This window comes from Boleophthalmus pectinirostris, unplaced genomic scaffold, assembly GCF_026225935.1.
Source record: "Boleophthalmus pectinirostris isolate CB_2022bp ecotype Guang Dong unplaced genomic scaffold, ASM2622593v1 HiC_scaffold_16, whole genome shotgun sequence".
NCBI classification, from domain to species: domain Eukaryota; kingdom Metazoa; phylum Chordata; class Actinopteri; order Gobiiformes; family Gobiidae; genus Boleophthalmus; species Boleophthalmus pectinirostris.
Window position 1 is genome coordinate 11,742,102 of NW_026571095.1, and position 26,326 is coordinate 11,768,427.

Here is a 26,326-nt window from a genome sequence, read left to right on the forward strand (position 1 = left end):
TTTGAAGCAGAGCAATAACATCCATAGAAAAAAAAGGTGACATGATGCACTTTTACACAGAAAAAAGATTTGGAATTTTCAGTAGAGTCCTGACCTACTGTGCATGAGAAACTGAAGCAATATATCTCTGTTTTGGATCTACAGGTGATGTTATTCCTGCTTCACAAAAATGCTTGACTCATCTCCTACAGTGCTCTTCAGGTCAGCTTCAGGGTCTTCAGCTGGTGCCACGTTTACAGAGTGTATAGTTATAGTTGTGAACCTTGGAAACCATTAAATAGTGTTATTCTAGCAACCAACCTAGTAACCAAATATAAAACTGTTCAAAAATGTTTGCTGCTGTGGTAGAGATTATATGGAGGAAGATTGCAGCATATGGTGGAAATAGCTGGAGAGGAAGAGATAGTGCAGTTATGTGTTGTAGAATAAATTTAAGTAGCCCAAGTTTCTAAGAAGAGGCATTAGACTAGAGTGATGACACAGGGACCCGGAGATATGAACCCTCAATGGGGAGTATTATACCTCAGATGACATAGGCCAAGATAACAAGGTGTCCTTGGCACAGCACCCTAGTGCGTTTTTCTGTTTTATTTTTACTCACTGTAGTTGTAGTGCTGGGTAATATGCCAAGAAAAATCCATCCTTGTGAAGATCTGCAATTTTGGTAAACCTTCTGGAAAGCTGTGATATATATGTAAGTTTTTTTGTTGTTGTTGTAGTTGTTGTTGTTTTGTTTGTTTGCATATTGCACACCCATATTTGTTGTATATTAGTTGAATTCATCTTCTTGTCTCATCATTTAATTTATTCATTAGTCTGGGTTTATATAGAGCCTTTCGAGACACCCAGAGAGCTTTTAGAGCATTATTCAGTCATTCCAGACTCTGTGGTGGTAAGATATTGTAGCCACAACTGTCTTGGGGCAGACTCACACACACCACATTCATACTATTATTGCTTTGTTTAAATCGCATTCTACACTTCTACACTTCTACTACATTAAAATGGCCTATTTTGCATTTATTCAATTACATGTGATAAAAAAAACCTTAGCAACATGCATTCTTACTGCGAGGTCTATTCTCCACGGATTTTACCTGTACCTTGACCTTGTGGCATCTCCATGGTGAAGTTTAATGCCATATTGTGGAACACTCCTAGCAAAGTGATCAGAGACAAGCACGTGGCAGTCCCTCACTTGAAATGAACCAGTTTGGATCACTTGTCTGTTTTAAGGTTGAGAAGAAGTCTTTTCTCAACTACACACTGCCTCATGAACTCTAAATTTTTGCGTAGTCCCTGTTCCCTCTCTTTGACATTAGATTTCCGTGGAGAGCCTGTGATCGCTGATATATGTCTCCCTCTGCAGTCCTCTGTTTAGTTGGGTTTTCCGGGCTGCGACACGCTGGTCTTCTTTGCTGTTTCTGCCTTGTCGTCTGTAATGAGGAGCTATCTCTCAGCGACGTCCCCCGCTTTCCCCCACATGCATTCATCTCAGACACGCTGACGAGACACAAGGGATGGAACGCTGCGATGGATGCTGCAAGTGTGTTTTGGGTGCAAGGGTTGTTGAATTGTATTTGTGAGTATATCTGAAGAACAAGTATTGAATCTTAAACTGTCAGGGGAGTGCAACTGCCGGATCTGGGGGAAAAAGCGGGAGACATAAGGATATATCTGTGTGACTCTGAATTGAAGATAAACAATTCCAAGGTTTTATTAAAAAGGGGATAGTGCTTAATTATTGAGATTGTCTTTAACTATACACCACTTGTCCTCACTGTACTGATAACGGCAATATTGACCCAAAAAAGGCAAATCTTGATATATTTTTTTACTTTTCCCAATAAAAATATTCAGACAATATTATGCCACTCTATCAGAAATGTCCCAAAATGTGGGTGTAAATGTCATTTAGGTAACGTAAGTATCATACTTGATAGTAAAATTAGCCACTACTTACTAGGGTTGTCAAAAGCGACAAAAGTGTCAGATATTAATCAATGCTAAAACTAATATCGAAACTAGATACTAATTTGAACTGATATTGATACTAAAAAAGTCACATAACTGGACCAAATTGGAGTTTTATCAGAACTAGAGTAAGACCACATGGTATAATAAACAAATACTATTATTATGTATTGAAAATGAATAATTTTGCCTAAAAAAGAACTTTTACAATGATCATTCGGGTATCAAAATGGGTATTGAGTACTGAGTTGATTCTTTAGTATCAGAGTTGAGTTTGAAATTAAGTGACAACTTTGCTACTTACTAGTATATACTCAGCAAGATGGCCTTATTTTGCTTTAAATCTGCTCCTTTGACGACCTTGTTTTTATGATAGACAATGCACATTTCAAAACAATTGTAATATTATTTATTACTGTAATATTATTTTTTTCTGATATATTCTTATGCGAGCTGAGCTGTAAAGTACTATATAATTCATTCCATAGACTGCCTGTTGTTTATGTACAAAGCAACAAAAAGGATTGAGAGGATAGCAATTTCTCTAAGAGTTTTTCAGAATATTGCTTAGTCTTAAGAAAATATAATGCAGCAATAGAAAGCTGGCATAATAAATCATTTATATATTTTTTCCTGTTGAGATGAAAGCACAAAGCAGTTCTGTTATTAAATTATCCATCCATGCAAATTGTCAATAAAATAAAACACTAGCAAAAGAACACTAGCATAATATATCTTGTATTTCTCGTTGATATGCGAGCAATATTTTGTGACAAAACAATTCTGTTATTGTTATTAAGTTATCCATATGATGTTATTCATAAAATAAAGTGTAGCAATAGAAAACTAGAACAATAGATATTTTATATATTTATATATTTGGTAATAAGTTAACTTTTTTTAATGACAAACCAATTCTGTTGTTATTCCATGTTAATAAAATAAATCACTGACAACAGAACACTAGCATGATCAATCTGATGTCAGTGACACAAACAGCATACGATAAATAAATATCCAAGTGTTTTGTAACTGTTATTTAACGTTTTAAAGGTGCACTGCGTAACTACTCTGATGGAAGGTCCACCACCTGCTTGTAGTCAAATAGTATAACTGAATTAAACTGTAATTTTGTGACACTGAGGCTCACCAGGCCCTGTCATCCCCTCTTACAGTTTGACGAATGTACTCTGCTCTGTTCCTCCACAAACAGGGTTAAAGTTCTCATTTGTGCACACTAAGCTGTTCCTGCGCAGACTTCCTCCTCCTCCGGCACACGGTCTGACACAGTTCTCCCTCCATCTGTTTTTCTCTGCACCTCTTTTTCTCCGTAAACTCATCAACCTGGGTGACCTATTGTGCATGTTTTCAGTTTACGTGTGACATAACTTTCTTCTGTCACACCACATTCCTGAGTGAAGTCCTGCATCAGCCCTTTGAGCCTTCTCTGATGAAATACGTTCTCCAAAGTGAACTGGTCGATATACGATCGCAACAAATATTTGGGCCATAGTTGGAACGCTATGGCTGTACCTGATAAGATGACTTTATGCATAGTCATTAATAGGCCTGTCACAATAATTACTGTTGTTGATGTATTGTTTCAGTATTAACGTTTAACACAATATATCACTACCAATATATCACACTTCTAAATGTCTTATCATGACAGGCCATATAAATGAATTGTAGTTTTGTGCATGTTGGGCAATGTTGGGAAAAACAACACTCAGGATTAAACTTGCTAAACAACTCATAGTACGTATAATTCTCTAGATATTCTATTTTATGATCTCACATTTAAAGCTGCATTTCCCAGCTTGTTTTCTTGTAAACAGAAGTTTGGTTTTTTGGGTTTTTTTTTTTTTCTGTAAGTGTACTGTAAAAATAGAAACCTTTGTGTCAACAGTCTCTCTGCACTATCCTCATCTAATTATAAAATATTTTATCTATGCAAATATGTAAGGAAGTACTGTGTAACATTTCATTGTGTAAAATGAATACTATGAGTTAAAGGGTTTGTAAGAGCTGGAGAGAAGTTAGAAAAATATATATCTATGTTTGAAAATCAAGTGTCCTTTTAACTCCTATAATTATTGTTGACAAATTGTGAGGTCTTGAGTGGAAGCTTGATAATAGAGTTTGAATAGTCACTCTGTAAACTTATGAGTTATTTGTCTGGCATTTAGAATAGTTGGCAGATTAATTCTGACATTGTTGTGTTCTTGGGCAAGACATCTACCCTCATCCCTAACCTTGTCACCATTATACATGTTCCTGTCTGTTATAAACCAAGACAGGCCAATGAGGTTCATTTGGTCTTCTGATAATTTATGTTATTAGGTTCTTTTTTCAGACCAAGAGTCATACTTGACAGTTTCGAGGACTCACTAGCGTCTTCTTTAGGGTGGTCACGTGAGGTTTTGGTGATGTGGTCAACTGATTTATACAGGTTTTTGTCTTCTTACTGGAGGAGGGAGGACGACAGCGCCATCTGCAGTCCAACTTCCTCAGGACAGTATCCCAGGTATGTGAGAGTATAAAAGCCCCCTTGTCCCGGTTTATAGCTGGTATAAATCCTGGCATAAATCAGCTGACCAGACACATCACAGCAACATCACGTGACCACTCTGAGAAAGACCGCTAGTGACCAGTCGAACTGTCAGGTCTGAAAACAAACTCTTGGTCTGAAAAAAAGAACCTAATAACATAAACCAAGACACTATCAAATAAATACTGTTGTCATCCTCATACACATACTTATATTGTAATAAATTCTAGTTACTCACATGCCGACATAACAAGGCTAGTTAAACGACTTGTTAACTTCTGCCATGCTCTCAACTATATTAAAATGAACTGTCATCGAGCTAGCATCCAAGTGCCTTCCTTGGCATGCACATATCACATTCACATATCTTAGTATTACCCCTCTGCTCTTGAGTTGCAGCCTGCTCACTCATCTCTTATGCACAGATCAACACCGTAAATTGCAGATGTCATTTTAAAATATCAGATTAGCCTTAGTAGATTTTTTATTTGCTAAAAGCTTAATTTACTAGCTAAATTTGAAGATATTGGGCACATTTAATGATCTGGTATTACATAAAATGTACTATTCTGAGCTTTAAGTCATGTTATAATGCCATTACCTCATTAAAAATATACCTGGAGTTGTGTTTTGTTTCATTTACACATGTTTGAATATTCCTTTATTATTACAGAATGAGTGAATGAAACAAAACACAACTCCAGGTATGTTCTTGATGATGAAACATTATAACACAGAAAATAGTGTAATATGGGCCCTTTGACTCTATTCTCTAATAAGAATCTTGTTTGTTCTTTTACCTGTTCTACTTTTGACATGTTCTTCTATCTGACTCACTAAAGATTGAGGATTTTCCGACCTATTGAATGGCCTTGAACACAACATGGCTCATTGGCTCCTAATTAAGACAGTTGTGTTTGCTGACAAGGGCACACACAGTCACTCTGAAATACTCATTATTGGCTTGGCTTTGACTGGTCAGCAATGGATCTTAAAGTGCGTGTTACAGGGTTTTATGTTTTTTTTTTTAATCATTACTTGCGTTGGTGGAATAATGCCTGTGGTTAACCTTCATTATAGTTTACATTACATATAGTTTCCATGAGTCTAGTGGCAGTTTGTGAAAGAAAAGTTGAAAAGACAATGTACACAAATACAGGAAGTATTAAGATCTAAATCCCTGTTTCATCGTTCATTTGTTTTTCAAAATAAAACCAAAATTATATAATTATTATATATTAATAATTTTCTTCATTATTTGTCTCCAAAATCAAAATTTAGAAACGGATAATGATTAGTTTTTTCAGTTTTTGATTTAGTGTTTAAATGAATAATGGAAAAAAAAAGATAACGGCCGTTTCCATGACTTAAACTATGATGCTGGATTTTTAAACTGTATACAGACTAAACCAGAACTAAACCAGTCTCGGTCCTGGTCTCAGTCCCGGTCTCAGTCCCGGTCTCAGTCCCGGTCTCAGTCCCGGTCTCAGTCCCGGTCTCAGTCCAGGCCCTGGTCCCGGTCTCATACATTTTTCTGACAGATTAAACATTGATGCTGTTGTTGCATCCTTGGGCAAGACACATCACCCACTTCACTAGTGTGCACCTAGTTTCTGCGCACACTGGGATATGAATGTGTGTGAATGGCTGAGTGGTTCCTTGATATAAAGAGTGGAAAGGTGGAAAAGCGCTATATAAAAATGTGACCATTTACCATTTAACAAACAGGGGTGCGATCATCTATGTTTGTTAGTCTAATCATAACTATTGTGTAATTTAGACAAGTTATGGCCCTTGTTAGCATTATGGCTGACTACATTTTGTATTTCACTGTTCTTTAATGTCTTTGTCATGTGTATGGACTGAATGTTATGTCCTGTTTTTTGCCTTGCTTGGACAACAAATGAAAAAGTACAGCATGTAAATGGGCCAGAATTAGCCATGCAGGCACAAACACATGTGGTTGATTAATGTACACTGTCCCATATTTAATAGATAAACATAAACATGGTTGCTAGGTAACAGTTATGGAATTACCGCTAAGTTTGTCATATCTGCGGCTCACATGATTTTTATGTCCTACTCAAATTGGAAAGTACAATTATGATCTTTACCAAAAAAAAACCCCCAAAAAACAAAAAAAAAACTGTATAGTAAAAAACATTTTCAGTGCCGGGAAAATAATTACAATTAATGTTTTTAAAGGTGCACTTTGTAACTTTTTGGTTTGGAGTCCGTCACCTGCTTGTTTCTGTGGATATGTCATTGCTCTCCCTGGAATGTTTCACAGTATGACATTAAACAGCTCTAGCTTACCGTATTTTCCACACTATTGGGTGCCCCACAATCCAGCGCGCCCTGTACACGAATCCACTCGGGTGTCCCAGCATGACTTCAGTAAACTACAAAGCCGCACTACCCGCAGCGCATGCAAACACACACGGAGCAGACAGTGACCGCACAGCGAAAAACACCCGCAGCCACACTCACCACTCCATGTGGTCGAGGAATGGAACAGAGGAACGAACCGAAAAAGCGAGCACAATGTGCCACTTCTAGACACAAGTCACTGCGAACACGCCAACAATCCAGCGGTCCCAGACAGCACCCTCCCTACACGCCACAATTGAACAAAGCCAAGAGTCACCGTGAATGCGCCAAACAAAGTCCAACTGACCCATCTAACTGTTGTGTTTTGTTTAAAGTGAGGTTTATTTGCGAAAAAGTTTGAAAATAGACCATTCTATGACAGTGCGCCTTATAATCCAGAGCACCCAATAGTGCGGAAAATATGGTACATTTATTAAATTATAGGTGGTTTTATTGCTCAAAAATACCTAGAAAATCAGACATTCTGACTGTGAGTGGGGTAGCCTCTCCACAGATCTGATGTGTAAGCAAGGTTTAATACCATACTGTGAAACGTTCCAGTCAAAGCAATAAAATCATCATGGAAAAAAGCGTTTGACTGATCCTCCACCAGAAAAGGTACACAATGAACCTTTAACATGTATCTTTACCTTACTATTTTACTTCTTTTCAGTTTCAGCTCTTGTGTAATCTTCCTCCTTGTCCCACAAAGGAGTTCCAGTGGATTGAGGTCAGGACTGGACACAGGCGGGCGGGCCATGCAAAACGCTCAGCTGCAGCTCCTATAGCTAATATAGTGGCCCACTTTGCACAGTCTGTATTGAATTTATAGCTCCATAATCGTCCCACTGTTAGTCATAATATAGTGGCTCACTCAATTTACATAGAGAGATGATATGTGGCAGTTTAGTGTTTGGCCATATGGGTGTCAGTGTGCGGCAGGATGGCCTGTGGGTTGGGCTAATGCACATTCAGGACGTTTAGACAAGTTGCAGAGTTGCTGTCTCTCCCCGCTCTTCACCCCTTTAAAGCAGTGCCAGACGTACCATGATAACAGTTGAGTCAAGAGTTGAGACAAGGACCATTGAAAGAATTGACAATATAAACCACAACTATAAAAGTGCATTATCTGGGGTTTCTACCTGCTTGTTTTCATGGCGATGTTATGGCTTTGTTTGGAATATTCCACATTATTGCTTAAAGATCATACAAATCTGACTCTTGTGAGCTTTAAGCCTTGTTAGAATTCTGTTACCTCTTCAAAAACATACTTGGAGTTCTGTTTTGTTTCAGTCATTCCATGTTTGAGTAACTTTTTATTGTTAGTGTGTCTACATCTCCACAGCTGAAAATGCTCTGTTCCACCTTGTGATGTCATGAAGCGGTAGTTTTGAAGTTAGTAGATATATTTTACCTTTTGTTCAGTAGACATTGGCAGTTCCAGGGCAGTTCCAAGTTACCTAGATGATTCTATTGAAGGAGTTTAAAAACACACTGAAGTACTTCCTGTATTACCACATGACATCACAAGGTGGAACAACATTATAACATATACCAAAAAACTGGCTAATATAGACCTTTTAAACTAATCTGTTTGCATTTATTCAATTACAGGTGTTAAAGTGCTCTTATGGTTCATGCAATATTGTACAACATTCCATGCAAAGCTTTAATATCTCCATGGAAACAAGCAAGTGGTGGCTGATGTACATTCAGAAAGGTTACATATACCTTTTATTTGTCTTTTTGCTCCACACATGCAGCATTCACTGTTCACCCTGAACAAAGCACAATGTCTAAATGACATACCTGACATAGCAGAACAGGTCTGACTTCCTACAACAGTCTTCTATGTAACTAGTCTGATGGCAACAATAACAATGCAGTTTTGGTGCTTTGTTTACACTCACACCATGTTTACAAAGATCCTATATATTATGTACTCTTGTAAGCTTTTAATCATGTTATCATTATAACATGATTAAAAGCTGTTGTTACCTTATACACACGTGTTTGAGTAATCCCTTAGTATTAGTCTGTCTGCATCTCCAAAGCTCAGAATGTTCATTTCCACTCTGTGATGTCATGAAACTGTGTTAATTAAGTTACAACCTTTTACTTTTTGTCCAGTAGATATTGGCAATTCTGGAGCTGAAATTATCCAAATGATTCTAGTGAAGTATATGGAGTTTTAAAACACAACAGAGCACTTCCTGTATTACCACATGGCATCACAAGGTGGAAAAGAGGGTTTTCTGAAGGGTTTGTGTGTTAAAATGTGTGAAACAAAACATGACTCCGGGTATGTTTTTTTGTGAGAAAACAACATTATAACATCAGAAAATAGTGTAATATTGTCACATAGAAACAGGGGGAGGACCCAAAATGCAGGACTGCTGTAAAAGTTCTTTAATAACGAAGAAAGATCTAAAAAGCCATAAATCAAAAAAATTCAAAATTCAAAACTCAACTGCCGTGACAAGAGACAAGACGAGACTCTGACAGTGACAAATACAATGGACCAACAAAGAGTAGAGGAGAATACAGGGTATAGATGCACAGAGACAGGGCAGGGCAAACAGACAGGAAGTAAAACTCAAATGACAAGCAGACAGGACTAATGTCAAAATAAAACACGAAGGGCATGCAACACTACAGGAAAAGATGCACCAAAATAATCAACAATTACAGAACACGAACCATGACAAATATGGGCCCTTTAAGTTTTTTAAGTTATTGAAAAGTACAGTATATCCCATTGGAAATTGTAGTAGAAATAACTGTTGACTTCCAGATCCTTGCCTGCTCTTTTATCAGTGTACCTGAGTTATATAAAGCACTTACAGTGATGTAACTGCCCCATAGGCATTTTACACAGTCACTCACCTGGGGCAGAATTAGAAAAGATATGCAGTGTTGAGAATATCACTTACTATTCTAGTGCCATGGATTACATCTTTTTATATCATGACTTTTCAAACCTGAGGCACTGTACCTTTTTTTTTTTTTTTTTTTTTTTTTTTTACAGTCTTGAAAATGTGAAAATCAGAAGTAGTTAATTTTAAACATTTGCAAAGTTATTCCTCACCTACCTTATGCAGTTTGAGTGTCCTAATTATTCACTGTAATGAGTTTATAAGAGCTTTTCATCTGATTCTTTGAGTATATTTTTATGTTAACATCTATACAATATATCTGTACTGGAGTAAAACTAATGTTGCTCAAATACACAGAATTGTATGGGGTTTTTATTGGTGTTGTAGGGTGCGGCTGGCTGAACCCTGTCCTAACTAGCAGAGCCTCAGGCAGACACAGCCCGCGAGATGACCAGTTTGTTGCTCTTGTGCAATTTAGATTCAAATTTCTAATTTTCTTTATGTGGAAAAAAAGTTAATTACAGCACTTTTTCTTTCCTTTTTTTCTTTTCAGTGTATGTTGTTGTATATAAAATCTCCTAATGCTGTAATTTAGGTGTCTGAAATCCATGTGTTTCTTCCTTCAGTTAGTTTTAAATATTTCAGGTAAATAGTTCAGATATTATTTCTTGTTGCAGGTTTTATATCTCAAAAATATCTATTAAAACAGGCATTCTGACTGTGAGCGGAGCTGCCTCTCCATAGATCTGACCTGTAACTTGGTCTGATTTGGTCTCCTTGAAGATAGAAAGGTTTAATACCATACTGTAGGGGTGTAACAGTACACAAAAGTCACGGTTCAGTACGTACCTTGGTTTTGAGGTCACGGTTCTGTTCATTTTCGGTGCAGTATGGGAACAAAATGCATAACCATTTGCTTGTTATTTATTGTGTGGTTATTAAACCAGCAATTTGTTTTAATATTATACAAATGGGAAAATAAAATAAATGCAAAGTGCTGCTTGGTAATACTAATAACTTAAATAAAATATTCTCAAATAAGCAACAAATGTATTTAATATTATAAAAAATAAATTCCTCTTAAACCGTGGCACAACAACCATTGTTTTGCGAAAATTCATGTGGTTCGGAGTGACGTAATCAATTTGGGGGACAGTTGTTGTCAAGGCTCTAACTATAAAGTGCCGCGGGAAGCACTGCCACCCCAATCACGGACGAGTTTCCCTTGTGAATATTAAAGATTTGAGTCTTCCATGTAGCTGCACATGTTGTGGCAGAATGTAAACACACACAAATTGCGCAAATTCACTCTTGCACAGCTGCACACCGAAGTGAACTTCTCGTACCAAAACGGCTCGACACGAATACATGTACTGTTACACCCCTACTATACTGTAAAACATTCCAGCTAAAGCAATAACATCTCCATGGAGAAAAGCATTTGACGGACCTTCCACCAGAAAAGTTACACAATGCACCTTTAAGAGTAAAAGTTAAAACACCAATCAGCAGGAGGTTTATTTCACACAACCTTGGGCTCTCTGGAACAAATGACCCCTTACGTTCCCCTAAGTGCTGTAAACCACCTTTAAAGAAAAAAAAAACTGAAAGGAAAGAGTGATTTCCCAATCCTGTACTCTGACTATCACAGTTATTAAGGCTCCCCCCTCCCCTTGTGTGAGTGGTCTAAAAGGTCATGTGACCATAAAAGGTCGCTGCATTAGCCTGTGGGTTCAGCTAAGTGCTCATAGCGGTCAGACATTCTTTTTTTCATCTTTGGAACAATAGAATTTCTCAGACACTTTCTCCTAGTCAGCGAAACGTACAAATCTTCTTTAGAGATTATAGTACTAATCGGTTACATGCTTTGGTGATGTCATTTAGGCTGCACTGCCCCTCACTGCTGGTATCTTTGGTAACAATATTGTATGGTAGATGTTTACTGTTTTTAAATTTTGTTTAGAACACCACATTTTGGGCCAATTCTAAAGTCATCTTGTCTCCATTCACCCAAAATGTATCGTATAAAGTTGCGCAGAGTAACTTTTTTTTTGTAGAGAGTCTTGTTATTGCTTAACCTGTAGTGTTCCACAGTAGGGATGCTCTGGTCCAGCTTTTTCAGTTTGAATACCGATTTTGATATTTAATTGATACCAGTGTAGGGAAGGAAAATGGCACTTATTTTCTTAAAAACAGGTGACTTACTATACAAAAGATTCAAGGCCCAATCAAGATATCAATAAATGCAATATAAATAAGTTCAGTGCCACTGTGGGACTCTCCTGGCAAAGCCATAATATCTCCATGGCAACAAGCAGGTAGCAGACATCCTATCTAAAAAGTTACATAGTTAGTAGTGTAACAGTACATGTATTTGTGCCAAACCATTTTAGTACGGGATGTTCGGTGCACGGCAGTACACGAGTGTATTCACACAATTTGTGTGTGTTTATATTCCGCCACTACATGTGCCGCTACACGGAAGGCTCAGCTCTTTAATATTCAGGAGGGAACTCGTCTGTGGTTGGGGTGGCAGTGTTTCCCGCAGCACTTTATAGTTATGGCAACCAAATAAACAACAAGCAAGCATTTTGCTCTCATACTGTACCGAAAATGAACCAAACCGTGACCTCAAAACAGAGGTACGAACCGAACCGTGATTTTTGTGTACCATTACACCCCTATACATAGTGCATTTTTAAATATATCTTTAAGATCTGTAAGTTAGTTAGATCAGACCTTTAGTAAAGAAATGTCTTACTTCATAAACTTAGGGGACCAACATTGGTGAAGGGCATTGTATATTTTTCTGTTGTTCTTGATTCACATGGCATTTCTCCCTTGTTCTAGGACAATGAAAACACAATATAATTATATCCAGAGCTGCTTTGATGTTATATCTGTACTGGGATAAAATAAAAATTGGGTACAGCCCCTAAGGTTGTTGGTGTAGGGGTAGATTCAGATTGATGTCAGTGGGACAGAGGCTGCAGCAGTGCATTGTGGGGATGCTGATCTAGTGGGATGGAAAGGATTAGGGTCAGCAAGAATAAGGAGCTCAGATGTAGCATTGTGCAGCTCTACCAACTCAAAGTACACGTCACTCGATTTAGATCTACAGAAGTCTGTCTACAATTTCAAGCTCAAAGTGCCACAGTTTAGCAGCCCTACTGACAGTAAGTCCCCATAGTGCCAAAATAGTCCCAATGCTCATTTCTGTATTTACTAAGCAATGGTGCCCTATTCACTTCCACTTGAAAGCAGGAAGTGGGGAGTCACAAAGCAGTCACATGACCCCCTCCCCCCTTCCCATCATCATCACCTGATTGGTTTCCCTTGGCATGCATGGCAGTTGTCATCAATGAATGTCATAAAAAATCCAGCAGAAAGTACCAGTGATGCCAGCTGGCTGAAATAAGTTTCCCTAGTCCAGCAAACTCATAATTGTAATTGTACTAATCGATACTAAAACTAGACTCATTCAGTTCAATACAAAATCCAAAACAAATATGACATAAACAGGACAAAATCTGAAATACGTAAACAGTTTTCGAGTTAGTTTTAGTCAGTCACATACTAACATAAATGAAGTATGATTATTCTGTGTTGAAAATGACAAATGTTGGTTATTATCATTTTATCGGTATCAAAATCGAATTTGAAATTGCAGTATCATCCTTCTCTCTCAAAGAAAACAAAGGTGATACTACCAGACTAATTTACAGGTCAATATAGTTAGTAATACTTTCATGAGCATTATAGATGTTTAGGAAAAGTGTTTTTGCAGGTAGCAGGTCAGACGTGAAATACACCACATATACAACAGCTCTCAACACTGGCACCATTTTCTAACACTTTAAAACAGTGTTTGTTTGACAGTCAAATATGTCACCATGTTTAACAAAATACTTTTTTTATATTGAGGAGTTGTTGGTTACCTTTAAGTGTCACTTTTTTTTTAAGAGAGAGAGCTTTACATTCTTTAACAATGGAACATATAACATTTGTGAAATCATAATAGAAATAACCACAGCAACAAAAAATGAAAAGGAGTGGGAAGAAGAAAGCTTATTTAATCCCACCCCACTCTTTTAATCTTAAACAATGAACTATCTTTTGGATTTTTCAGACATTTTGTATTAAACTATATGAATTATTTACAAGAGTGGAAAATGAGTAACTGTTATAGCTTGGTAGAATAACATAAGGCTACCAACAACCAATAGTTTTTCTAATATTATGACCATTTCTCTATATACTGTGACCAGACCATATGTTTTTATAACAACTTGAATTTACGTTTTGGCATTTCTTGAGATGTGTATCCAGACTGTTCCAGAGATTTACACCACATACAGACACACAGAAACTTTTATGAGTAGTTCGAATATTGAGCAATTTGAAATTTCCATACGCTCTAAAATTATAAGTTCTCTCTTTCATTTTGAACAAGCTTTGTAGATGACTTGGTAGTAAATTTTTACATGTTCTTAATACAAGTACCTGTGTATAATATTTTACAAGGTCAGGAATGTTTAGGAGCTTGGATTAAATTGGAAAAAAAAAATATGGGTGTGTCTAAAAACCATCCAACTTCATGGATAATTCACAAAGCTTGTTTCTGTAATATAATCAATGGATGAAGTGTGCATTGGTAAGTGTTCCCCCACACTTCAACACAGTATATTAGGGGTGTAACGATATCCAAGTCTGACAATACGATGCAATATTTATTGTGATATCATGGGAAAGCGCACGATTAGGGATGTAACAATATTCAAATCTCTCTGTACAATATTTTCACGATATACCTCTCACGATACGATATTTATTGTGATATTTTGTGGAAGCTAACAAAACTGTGAATACACTACTTTTTCCTCTTAAAATGCCTTGACAAGACTTAATCCAAAGAACTAAGACTTAAAAGTGCTTAGAACTGTTATTTCTTCATGTAGTCTACACTGAAATGGAGCAAAGGATCATGGTCTATGTAGTTCCGTCTGTCTTTTTTTAGCTACTGCTGCACCATAGCTCTTAATTTAATCAAAGAGACTTGTAATTCCATACATATTGTGATGGTTGGATATTTCGGTTATTGTTACATCCCTACAATATATCACTTCAAATGAAATTAAGTTATAATGGTATAATGGTATTATATTTGCTTTTGTGTGATTGTTGCTGACTGTTTAACATCATCATATTTACATTTTAAACATTCATTAATGTGTGCTGTCCCGTTACAAATAGAGCTAGTAGATCAGCGAAAGTGAACTTATTTTATATTCAGACCACATAGAGTAAAACGGTTCCCCTGTATCTCCCTGCAGTTTGTTCTTTCTGCTCATTTTAGTGCCTGTTCTGTGCGCATGACACATTCTCCATAACCAAGGAATTCCAATGCCATGCTGTTTGAGTCCACTGAACCGTCCCTGCTCCTCTCTTTCTGTGGTTCCCGCTCTCTCTCTTTGTCTCTCACCCCCCTCCCTCTCTCATTCCCCCCTCACCCCCTCTCCCTCCATCTCCCGGGGTGAGCTGGTTCATACACTGTGCTTTCATTGCCTTTGTCATTCCAGCTGTGATAGTGAGTGAGAACAGAAAGCATTATTCATGTCCTCACAAGGGGGCCACCGCTAATTGAAATTCTGCCCCTTTCCTCCAGTCGAACGGAGCAAAAGTGCCACTGTATTGTGCCTGGCCCCTTGTCACCTTGAAAGCCCTGGCTGGAGACATTCCTTCGGAGCCAAAGTGAACAAAGATGTGAACTAAAAAGGTTTACCAGAGCAGGACATTGGGTTTTCTTATTGCTAGTGAAGGGTAGCTATTTGCTGTGTGTGTGGCGTGCATGCTAATCGCAGAGTGAATGAATTGGTGCCATTCGAAAAGACAAGAAATGAGCACAACGGAGGTCTTTTATAGTTCCCCACAGCCGCCCACAGCCTCTGCACATCCACTGTCTGACTAAGTACTATACAAGAGCTGACCTATTGCCATTGGCCTGCAAAATGTTTATCCTCCTTGATTTTATTATACGCAATTTTCTAATTTAATATTATTTCCTCATCAAAAACATTCCTGGAGTTGTGTTTTGTTTCCTTCACACATGTTTAACACACAAACCCTAGTAGTTCTTTTCTCAAACTAAAAACACTGTTCCACCTTGTGATGTCATATGGTAATACAGTAAGTGCTCCATACACTTTCTAGAATTGTTTGGATAATTTCAGCCCTGGTCTTATCAATCTCTACTAAACAAAAGGTAGCTGTAAAAACTAGGGATGTAACAATAACCGAAATATCATGATATCGTATCATCAAAGATCCCACAATAATATCGTGGACCATCTCATTATATTGAATTACTGGTCTCTTTGCTTAAATTAAGAGTTGTGGCGCAGCAGTAGATACAAAAAAAAAAAAAAACAGAAGTAACTACATAGATCATGATCCTTTGCTCCATTTCAGTGTCTACTACAAGAAGAAATAACAGTTCTAAGCACTATTAAGTCTTGTCAAGGCATTTTAAGAGAAAAAAGTAGCATATTAACTTTTGTTTGCCTCCACAAAATATTTCAATAAATATGAGATGTATATCGTGAAAACATTGTACAGAGAGATATTCTTACTCCCCTAATCGTGAGCCTCCCCACCATATTGTGAGCTTTCCCAGGATATCACTATAAATATCGTACAGTGAGGTTCATACCTTGACGATATCGTATCTTGAGACTTAGATATCGTTACACCCCTAGTAAAAACTGTCACTACATGACATCACAAGGTGGAACAGGGCATTTTAAACTAAAGGGGTTCTGTGTTTTTGTTCATCACGTAGAAGTATTTTTAGACCAGTTTTAAGCCTGATAGACTTGTTCTAGTTTTAGTTTGCTGGTACTCAGAAAGCTGTACATTTTCTGGTGGTGTGAAAAGCTTCAAGACCACTGAACGAGAGTTGGAGCAAATAGACATTTTTGTGTTGTCACTTGAGTATTCACTGTGGTTTAACCAAATCAACATTTTGCATCCAGTTTGTTTACCATTTTCCAGCCAGACTGTTAGCAACTGCCTCGCATCTCATAAATCTGAGAGCATTTACAAATATAACAATTTCTAAACATTTGCAAGTTGGTATTCCCAGGCTGTCACAGTGGGAAATGTTGTTATAAGACTTTTGTTCTGAAATATGTTGACCGTTCAAAGACGAAATGTTGTGTTTTGAATTGTCCACTGCTATAGCAACAGTCCTAATCCAATTTTTTTTTTTCAAGCAAACCCATAAATGAAATTCGATCTCATTTTCATCTAGAAGGCATGGTATGTCATAAATGTTGTTTAAGGGCTCATATTATGTAATTTTCTCATCTGTTGTTTCTCCATCACAAACATAGCTTTAGTTGTGTTTTGTTTCATTTATGTTTAACAAATAAACCCTGCATATTTAGACTGAGTTATTTTCTCAAACTAAAAACACTCTGTTCCACCTTGTGATGTCATGTGATAATACAGGAAGTGCTCCACTGTGTTTTTAAACTCCGTACCCCTTCACATTCAGCCATGACATTGACAATCTCTACTGAACTAAAAGCAAAATGTACCTTTTAACTTAAAAACTACCACTTCATGACATCACAAGGTGGAACAGAGCATTTTAAGCTTTGGAGATGTAAACAGAGTAATAATAAAGTGTTACTGAAATGTGTGACTGAAATAAAATACAACCCTAGGTACCTTTTTGAGGAAGTAACAGCATTATAGCATGACTTAAAATGATTGTGCACATTTTGCATAATATAGGACCTCTAATGAATGTATTTGTATGATTAAGCAGGATTTTTTTTTACTTTCACTCTACACATTGGAATACTGATGATGTATGTTAACAACAGATTGGTGAAAGGTTATTATTACCAAGAATAAATCTCAATATTATTTAGCCCTCTATTGCTGCACAATATGGTGGCCAGACCCGGATTAACAAGGTTTACTGGGCATTCATGTACATATTTGTTTTACTTTATGAAATCAAATGTGTCAACAATGACCAAATGCTACTAAAAGGGCTGGGATGAGACACAATTTCAACAAGAAGGGATGAAACACAAGAACAAGCCGAGACAAGATTTAACATAATTTCTAATACAGTTTTCAATATGTTCGTCAAATTTTTTTAATGTATTTGTTTTAATTTTGGTTTTAAAGTGTATTAACCAGCTCTTCATAATCCTGGTGTTTTTATTTCACTGTTTTGTGAATAAATTCCTATTCCTAATATGGACCTGGCTTCAAATTCGCTCCTGTAACCACAAGCATCATGAGCTTCGTTTGACTGGAGCCAAGTGCTATGGGTGACGTCATACTCCTTTAGTCCACTTCTTTATACAGTCTATGGATGTAACTCACCAACACTTAACCCTTTTTGACCAATCCAAAATCATAAGACCCTCTTCCTCGTGTGCAAGATCTTGTGACCCTTCTTTCAGAACAAAAGCATAGATGTTAACGGTCACATTGTCATTTCCTTTTGTGTTGCAGGGATCGAGCTGTGCCTACCCGGCTGGCGCTTCTCCATGACCATGGTGGCTAACTTCGTGGTGCTGGGCGGTCAGCTGCTGTTGCCTGGGGTGGCGTACCTTTGTGGAGACTGGCAGGTCCTGCAAGCAGTGATAATCTGCCCCCTGCTCCTCATGCTCTCCTACATCTGGTGAGAAAGAGGCTCTGTACAGCTCATACCTCATTTTAACTGGTACATTGGTACACAAGTGAAGACAAGTTAAAAGACCGTAAAATCAATAGACACAATGCTTTATTTGAACATTAAGTGCGGAAAGAACACTGCACAAAATGTGGCACTATAATGTACTACAATATATATCGTTATATATGGTTTATATATATATATATATATGGTTCATTTGGTGAGAAAGTAACACCGACACACAACTCATTTTGACATTTAAATCTGTAGACAAGTAAATGACATTTGACACCATTATATTAAGAAACTGTCAAAAAATTCTATTCAACTATTGATTCATTGACAGATTTAAGATAGGACTGCCTTTTAGTCACCCTTTCATGTTTCAGATTATATCCCGTAATTCTATAGGCCAAAAATATGGAATAATTATAAAGGGAGGCAGGTCAAAATTATACTTATTTTGCGATTATACTGATAAACTGACAAATTATAATTAGACATATTTGCATTTTTTTGCAATCCGGATATAGTATTTTTTTGGGTTGACAACCTGATTAAACAGAAGACAATGTTTATTTTGCACATAGCAAACACTGCACAAAATGTGAAGCTGCTTTTTTTCCCCCTGCATTATACTGGTCTTTTGTAGAAAGTAATTGAGTTTGTAGTCATTTCAGATCCTTTATTTCAGGGGAAATTATCAAAATACATTTCAGCAGGAAAATATCTGTTTCCATCAGTTTATTCTGGATTCTAAAAATCTGTATCTGTTGATCTCTACTAATAATGCACCCCATATGGGAGTATGACCTCATCACTTTGTGTCCTGATGAAAGCCACATGTTCAACAACAATCAAAGCCGTACTCAAGTTACCATTTAAATAACTAGGGGATGCAGCAATTTGTGCTGACAGTAAATTTGAGAAAAATAATATTTGCCAAACATTTACCAGAAACCAGAATTGTAAAATAGTAGTTCGAGAACATTTATTTATAAGATGTATTTATGTTAAAGGCTCCATGTTAGACTATTTTCCTATTTATGTTATGATGTTATTTCCTCATCAAAAACATACTCCAAGTTGTGTTTTGTTTTATTCACATTCATATGTTTAATACACAGATCCTACATATTTACAATGAGTTTTTCACTCAAACAAACCACTCTCTTCCACCTTGTGATGTCATGTGGTAATACAGGAAATGCTCCATTGTATTTTTAAACTCCATCCACCTTCAGTCAAATCACTTGGACATTTTTAGCCCTGGCTAAAGGTAACTGTAGATGTAAACAGACTAATAATGCAGGGTTACTCAAGAATGTGTGAACAAAACAATGTGAAAACAACATTCTAACATTACTAAAAGCTCACAAGAGCATATGTAATATAGGACTTTTAAAGGCAAATTTTCTCCACAAAGTTCATGTCATGTCTGAACTTAGATGACTTATGAAGCTGTTCTTCCCCTCTGGCTTTAATTTGCTGAAACTGAAACAAGCCTGACAAACACTGCATAGAGCGTCTGTCAAGGCGATAGTTGTTCTTGCACCATAGCGTTCTGTATTATACAAAGAGCTCAAAGCACGTGTGACTAATGGATAATACTGCATGTTTCAAGGAAGTATTGGCCTTGTTTTTTTTTTTGCATAGGCTTCGCTGCATGTAGGCACAGTGTGGTTTATGCGCTGATAAACCAGCTGACTTCAGTTTACACACATACAGCTGATGGGGCTGGGAAAGCACTGCATGTAGTCGGAGTTTGCTGATTTGTAGAAACAACTTAAGGGCATAGCACTGTAAGGTGATAAGCGCACTAGCGATGATAGCTGTTTTTGTTGGAAGGTAACCGGATACTCTGAGATGAAAATGTTATGATTAGCATGACATGACCGCTGACAGGTGAGGTTCATTGTGGCACTTTGTAATAGGCTCAAACAAAATCCAACAGGAACAAGGAACACGTCTCTCACAAATAACATTAATGTCAATACTCAACTGAAACTCCTAAACAAGACCATGAACGCTCGTATTAACAAGCAATTTTGTATTATATATATATCTTTGTTTATTATTTATTAATTTTTTTCAGACTTCTTAAAACTTCCATCTTAAAACGTTTTTTGGCAGTTCTTGCGAATGTGTGCATTGTGTCTCTGAACTGAACTGAACATACACGTAGAACACCCCCAGCATGACATGTCTGCAAAGTATCACTAACATAAATTATGTTTGTTCTGAAATATGTCAACTGTGGTGTTGGTTATTCATGGGTCATTTGTAGGACATTTGACCATTCAAAAAGGGAATGTTGTGTTTTGAGTTGTCAATTGTCATGACATTTATTATAATTTTACATCGAACCTATTCATAAACTTTGCAGCTGATGTTATCGATATTCCCTGGGGGTGTGATGCTAATTGTAGGCACTGCTCTGTCTGAAGATCTGTTACTCATTTTTGTTGAAATGAAACACCTAAACAGGAACATAAACTCTTGTATTGATCACAGGCTCCTGAATGTGTAGTTTAAATCCTTTTTGTATTTTTTCTTGAGATTTCAGACAATCTTAAAACTTTTTGACAGTGTTTACTAATGTGTGCATTGTGTCACACTGGTAACTCCTAAACTTTCCACCTTTAGAGATACATGTAGAACACCCCCAGCGTGATGTCACCTCAAAGTATCAATGATATAACAGCAGATCGGTCTGCTATTATACATGCTGTTGTGCACTTTTTGTAAATATATTTTTAAAGCATAATACACCCTTGAAAACTTTTACCAACTACGATAACTGAGGTAAAAGTACCTGGTTATTTTTGTCTGTACTAAAACAGACTGTATTGACAACATGTATAGACGTGTATCCTATAAAACATTTAGCTGTCTATTGCTGCATAATGTGATGGCAAGAACTGGATTAACAAGGCCTACTAAGCATTTATGTCCGTATTTGTTTAACTTTATGAAATCAAATGTGTCAACAGTGGCCCAATGCTGTCCAAATAATAGCTTCCATGATACTAACCTGTGCCCTGCCTTTTCCAGGATCTTCCCTGAGTCACTGCGCTGGCTACTTGCCACACAACAATATGGCCGCTCCAAATGGATCATGGGACATATCGCCAAGAAGAACCGAGTCAACATGGAGCTGGACGCGGACAACATCCTCACAGGTACCTAGAGATCCTTTAAAATGTCATGCCACCTTGATGTTTAAGAAGACCGGAATGGCGGCATCTGGAGGCAAAATGAAGCAGATTATTGGTTGTTTTCAGATTCTACAATATGTTGATGTCCTGCTCCCAGATTAAATTATACAGTGCAATGAAATATCCAAAAGGTAAAGTCACAAATGCTTAACCTGTTCATTTCTGTTAGTGACTTGACCCTCCTTGCCATCAACCTGCCAATGGGTAAATAGTAAATAGAAATAAACCCAGGAACTCACTGTATTACAACAAATATATACATTTGAACAATCATTTTCTGTGTTAAACATTACTGGACTAAAGAATATTGTGATATACTATGCAACTCTGCAGTAGTACATTTTCAAATCAAGGACAAATGGTTTTAAATGCCAATAAGCATCATTCAGATACTTTTGTGTAAGGATAACACTTAGATTGCTAGATTTCTACAACATTAGGAGAAAAAAAGCATCATTTTACCTTGTTTATTTAGTGTCACAAAAAGTATAGTTTGTGATAAAGTATGTAATATTCCTGTAGATAAAATGGTGTCAACATTTCTGTAAAAATTTTTCCAGTAAACCCTAAAAGTCAGGATTTTACCTTTTATCAGTGTTTTCACTTACTAATTACTATTGCTCCTATTAAATAAGTAAATAATGGAAAATACAACTATATATGCATGTACCTGAGTGTTTATAATTTACCAAAACCACCTTGATTTTTTAATATTTTGTGATATTCTGGGATTAATCCAGGTTTCTAAATTGAAAATCCATCATGTTCCCCTTCACTTCTGCCTCAGTTCCAGAATTTAGAACATTTTTGTTTACAGTTTTTTTAAGTGTACATATACACTTCTCCTCCTCATATTAAATCGTCCCCAGCTGCCTCGTTCCACAAAAAAGGGTGCTCTTACAAGGTTATAGCCATATTCTGTCTGGTTTCTATGGTAACAGGCCACTCTAGACGTCGGAGTGGGTGCTGAGCATCACATTACAACACTTTAGGAGTCTAATTAATGATGTTACAGCCCCCGTGGGTGGGTCTGAGAGGTACGCTGGAGCCCGCGGCAGATGGACCCCGGTCTCAGGCTAATGGACGGTTAGCTCACACCTGTCACTGTAAGGAGGAAGGAAAACAAAAGAAAACAGGATGGTACTTGAATAAGATTAGGCCACACCGGTCACGGTCTTTCTGTTTACAAAGGAGGATTGTCAATATTGAAACAAAAACTAGTTCTGAAACTTGAAATCAATACTAAATATATATATCAGTACTAAAAAAGCCACATTCACAGGACAGACATGAACCTTTCCTGAATAGCTTTAGAATGATCTTGATCTTGAGCTGTATTAGAACAAGTTTAAGAGCACATAGACTGGTGTGTGCCCGTGGACCACTATGAAACCTACTTGGACCACTGAGAGATTACAAAAATATAATGCCTCTTGTTAATATAAAAGAAAGTACAATTATTTAATGCTGAAAATCCATTCCATTGTCTAAATAAAGAGTGTTTTTTTATTATCATTGTGGTATCAGAATCAGTACTGAGCACTAAGTCTATTCCTTTGAAACAGACTTTGAAATTTCAGTATTGTGACAACACTATTACAAAATCATAATCATAAGTGTACAAGTTGTGGTATGCAGGCTGCCTCTAGTGGTAGATGGGGCCCACTGCAGTTTGAGTATTTGTTTACTTTATCAATTTTTTTGTTGCATTTGTTTCAGTCAAAGTTTTTAACATTTTAGCCATCATTTAGATCTGATATTGTCCAGGTATAGATTTTTGGTGGTACTCAGATTACCAATTTTTTTCATAGGTGGTGCTGAAAAATTTGACAACCACAAGATTTTTTTTTTTTTTTGATTTTTTTACTGCCAAGGTACATATTTGTCTTGCCACATAAAAACTGCAACATAGTGCTAGACAATAAAATAATATAAATAATATAAAAATACATCAAGAACATTACATTTTAAATAAGTGTCAAGTTGCTCACATAACTTACACATAACACTTTTTAACCTGGCTGTTTTGGCTCAAGAAAAAATATCCCTTGGGGGCTATATAGTTTATCTACAGTAATCTAAATTGCCAAGTCATATCAGTAATGATTTGTAATTATGTTTTAAATAATTAATAATATAAAATAAGCAATATATTCTCCAAATTAAGTTAAGAAACAAAACTCATCTGCAATCCTCAAATAATTCTTCATCTACACAGTCTTTTGCATCTTTTTTTACGTTTTATTTTGCTAAATAAAACCAACCAACTGCACTTTCTGGCGCTGTCTTAAGCTATCAAGTTTCTGTCTAGTTTTCCAGCCTCATATATTAATATTAATGGTTCAGTTTACAATATTTCCCTCTTTATAAACGTCTAGACAAAAAGGGGTGAAGTGAAGTGTATTGCCCAAGGACATAACAGTATGCAGTACTTTCAAGCAGAGTGTTTACTGTAAAAACTGTCTCACTAAGCAATAAGCAATAAGCAGTTGTAACTCTTGCCATGTCTCTACTGTTTAAAGCCAAAACACTACTTCCTTATATTGGAAAATCCTCTCACCCACTCCATTTGTTTCCACATACACTTTTTATCCCTTGGTTTAAAATAACAAAATTAACTCTGCCAATTCTGGAGATTTACCAGGAGCCCACTCATTGTAAAATTGCCTTTTTCCAGCCACAACTTGCTGATGCTGTTGATGAGAAAAGTTCATTGATACTAATTCATTCTCTTTTAGAAACTGTTCCAACCCCTATCATTACGGAAGGACTGAAAACATGATCAACTGCACAAATCCAGCTCACCTTTTGTAGCTCCAACATACATATTGAGTTAAAATAAAGTGATTAAAGGCCCTGTATGACACAAAATGCATTCTTAGGAGTTTTATGACATGATAGAACAGTAGCTCTGTACCTTGTGATGTCATGTAGTTTTAGTTTTCAAGTTAACAGCTACTTTTTACCATAAATTCACTGAAGATTGGCAATTTCAGAGCTGAAATCATCCAAATAATTCGAGTGAAGGTGTGTAGAGCACTTCCTGTATTATCACATGATATCACAGGGTAGATCAGAGTGTTTTTAGTTTGAACACAGCGCGAGTGTGAATGAAACAAAACACAACTCGAAGAAACAACATTAAAACACAGATAAAACATAGTGGAATATAGGTAATTTAAAGTCCAACTTGAGTAACAAAGCTTTAGACAGAGCAGTGTCTCCAGATAACTTCACTCCCGCTGAAGTAATGTTGATGACATCGGCAGAAAGCTATCAATTCATAATGAAATGATAATGAGAGTGTATATTAGCAGCGGTGGAATAAGCATCGGTAATTTATATGGGCATGACAGAGGATAGCCTTTTTGTACCCAAGCCAAAGGATCACTGGCAAAGCAAAGCAATACAAGCATAGATAACCTTGAGGCATTGCGGAGGAATGCTGTCACATGCTTGAGTCAACATGAACGTGCATGGAGAGAGAGAGAGCGGCAGAGCTAGGTTTGTTTCCACGGCAACACATCAACATTCGATGCGGTTTGATGTTTACAAGCGCACTCAGAGGTGTAGCCGTGCGCACAGAGCGTTTCAGCTTTCCTCAAAACACTGTCACACCTGCTGAGCAAATCATCTGGGAGTTAGTCACATGAGAAAAAAACAGTATTGTGTTGAAGGTGACGGGTTTTTTTGACCGGGTTAGAAATACATAAAGGTGGATAATTTCATGCTTAGTCGATACCAAAAACGTCAGGATTCACATGACTCTTAAGTGGTTGATTTGGGTGTACACTGGAAAAACTACCTCAATTTGTGAATGATTCCTGTTCACATTTAGTCAGATATATAGCTTCAAAATTGTTGTCATTGTGTGTAATTGTAAATGCAAGTTATTCCTAGTTGTTTCAATATTGAAGGAAATTATTTTTGTCCCTTTTCGAGTTTAATTTCTGTGATACGTTGTGACTAGTGGTGTAACAATATCCAGGTCTCACGATACGATATTGTCACGGTATAAACCTCACAGTACGATATTTATTGTGATATTGTGGGAAAGCTCACGATATGTTGGGGAGACTCATGATTAGGACTGTAACAATATCCAAATCTCTCTGTACGATATTTTCATGATATACATCTCACAGTACATTATTTATTGTGATATTTTGTGGAGGCAAACAAAACTGTTAATATGCTACTTTTTCCTCTTTAAATGCCTTGACAAGACTTAATCCAAAGAACTAAGATTTAAAAGTGCTTAGAACAGTTATTTCTTCTTGTAGTCTACATTGAAATGGAGCAAAGGATCATGGTCTATGTAGTTCCCTTTGTTTTTGTTTTTTTTTGCTTTTTGCTATTGCTGCATCATAACTCTTAATTGACTTGAGACTTGTAATTTGATATATTGTGATGGTCCATGACAATATTGTGAGAATTTTGACAATACGATATCACGATATTTCAGTTATTGTTACATCCCTAGCTGTGACTGTAAGCTGTAACAAGCTTATCAGTAATGAGAAATACATTATTTGCTAAATTGGAATAAGGGGTACAAATATTTAAAATGTTATTTTACATAAAATGTTAAATGTGATATTTACGTAGTTTAAGGTACAATCACTTATAATAACAGTAT

At 36.7% G+C, this 26,326-nt stretch overlaps 1 protein-coding gene across 4 annotated transcripts in view; it reads left to right on the forward strand.

Annotated features, from left to right (window-relative positions):
* LOC110158117 (solute carrier family 22 member 23-like) overlaps window positions 1-26,326 on the forward strand; it is a 72,735-nt gene that overhangs the window by 30,601 nt on the left and 15,808 nt on the right. For 2 of the 4 annotated variants that reach the window (XM_055152117.1, XM_020922550.2), the window contains exons 4-5: window positions 18,307-18,475; window positions 21,524-21,651. In XM_055152117.1, the coding sequence (XP_055008092.1) occupies window positions 18,307-18,475; window positions 21,524-21,651 (297 nt within the window). Of the gene's footprint in view, window positions 1-504; window positions 695-1,369; window positions 1,583-18,306; window positions 18,476-21,523; window positions 21,652-26,326 lie in introns of those variants that run through there. The other 2 variants (XM_055152115.1, XM_055152116.1) reach the window with 2 other exon arrangements.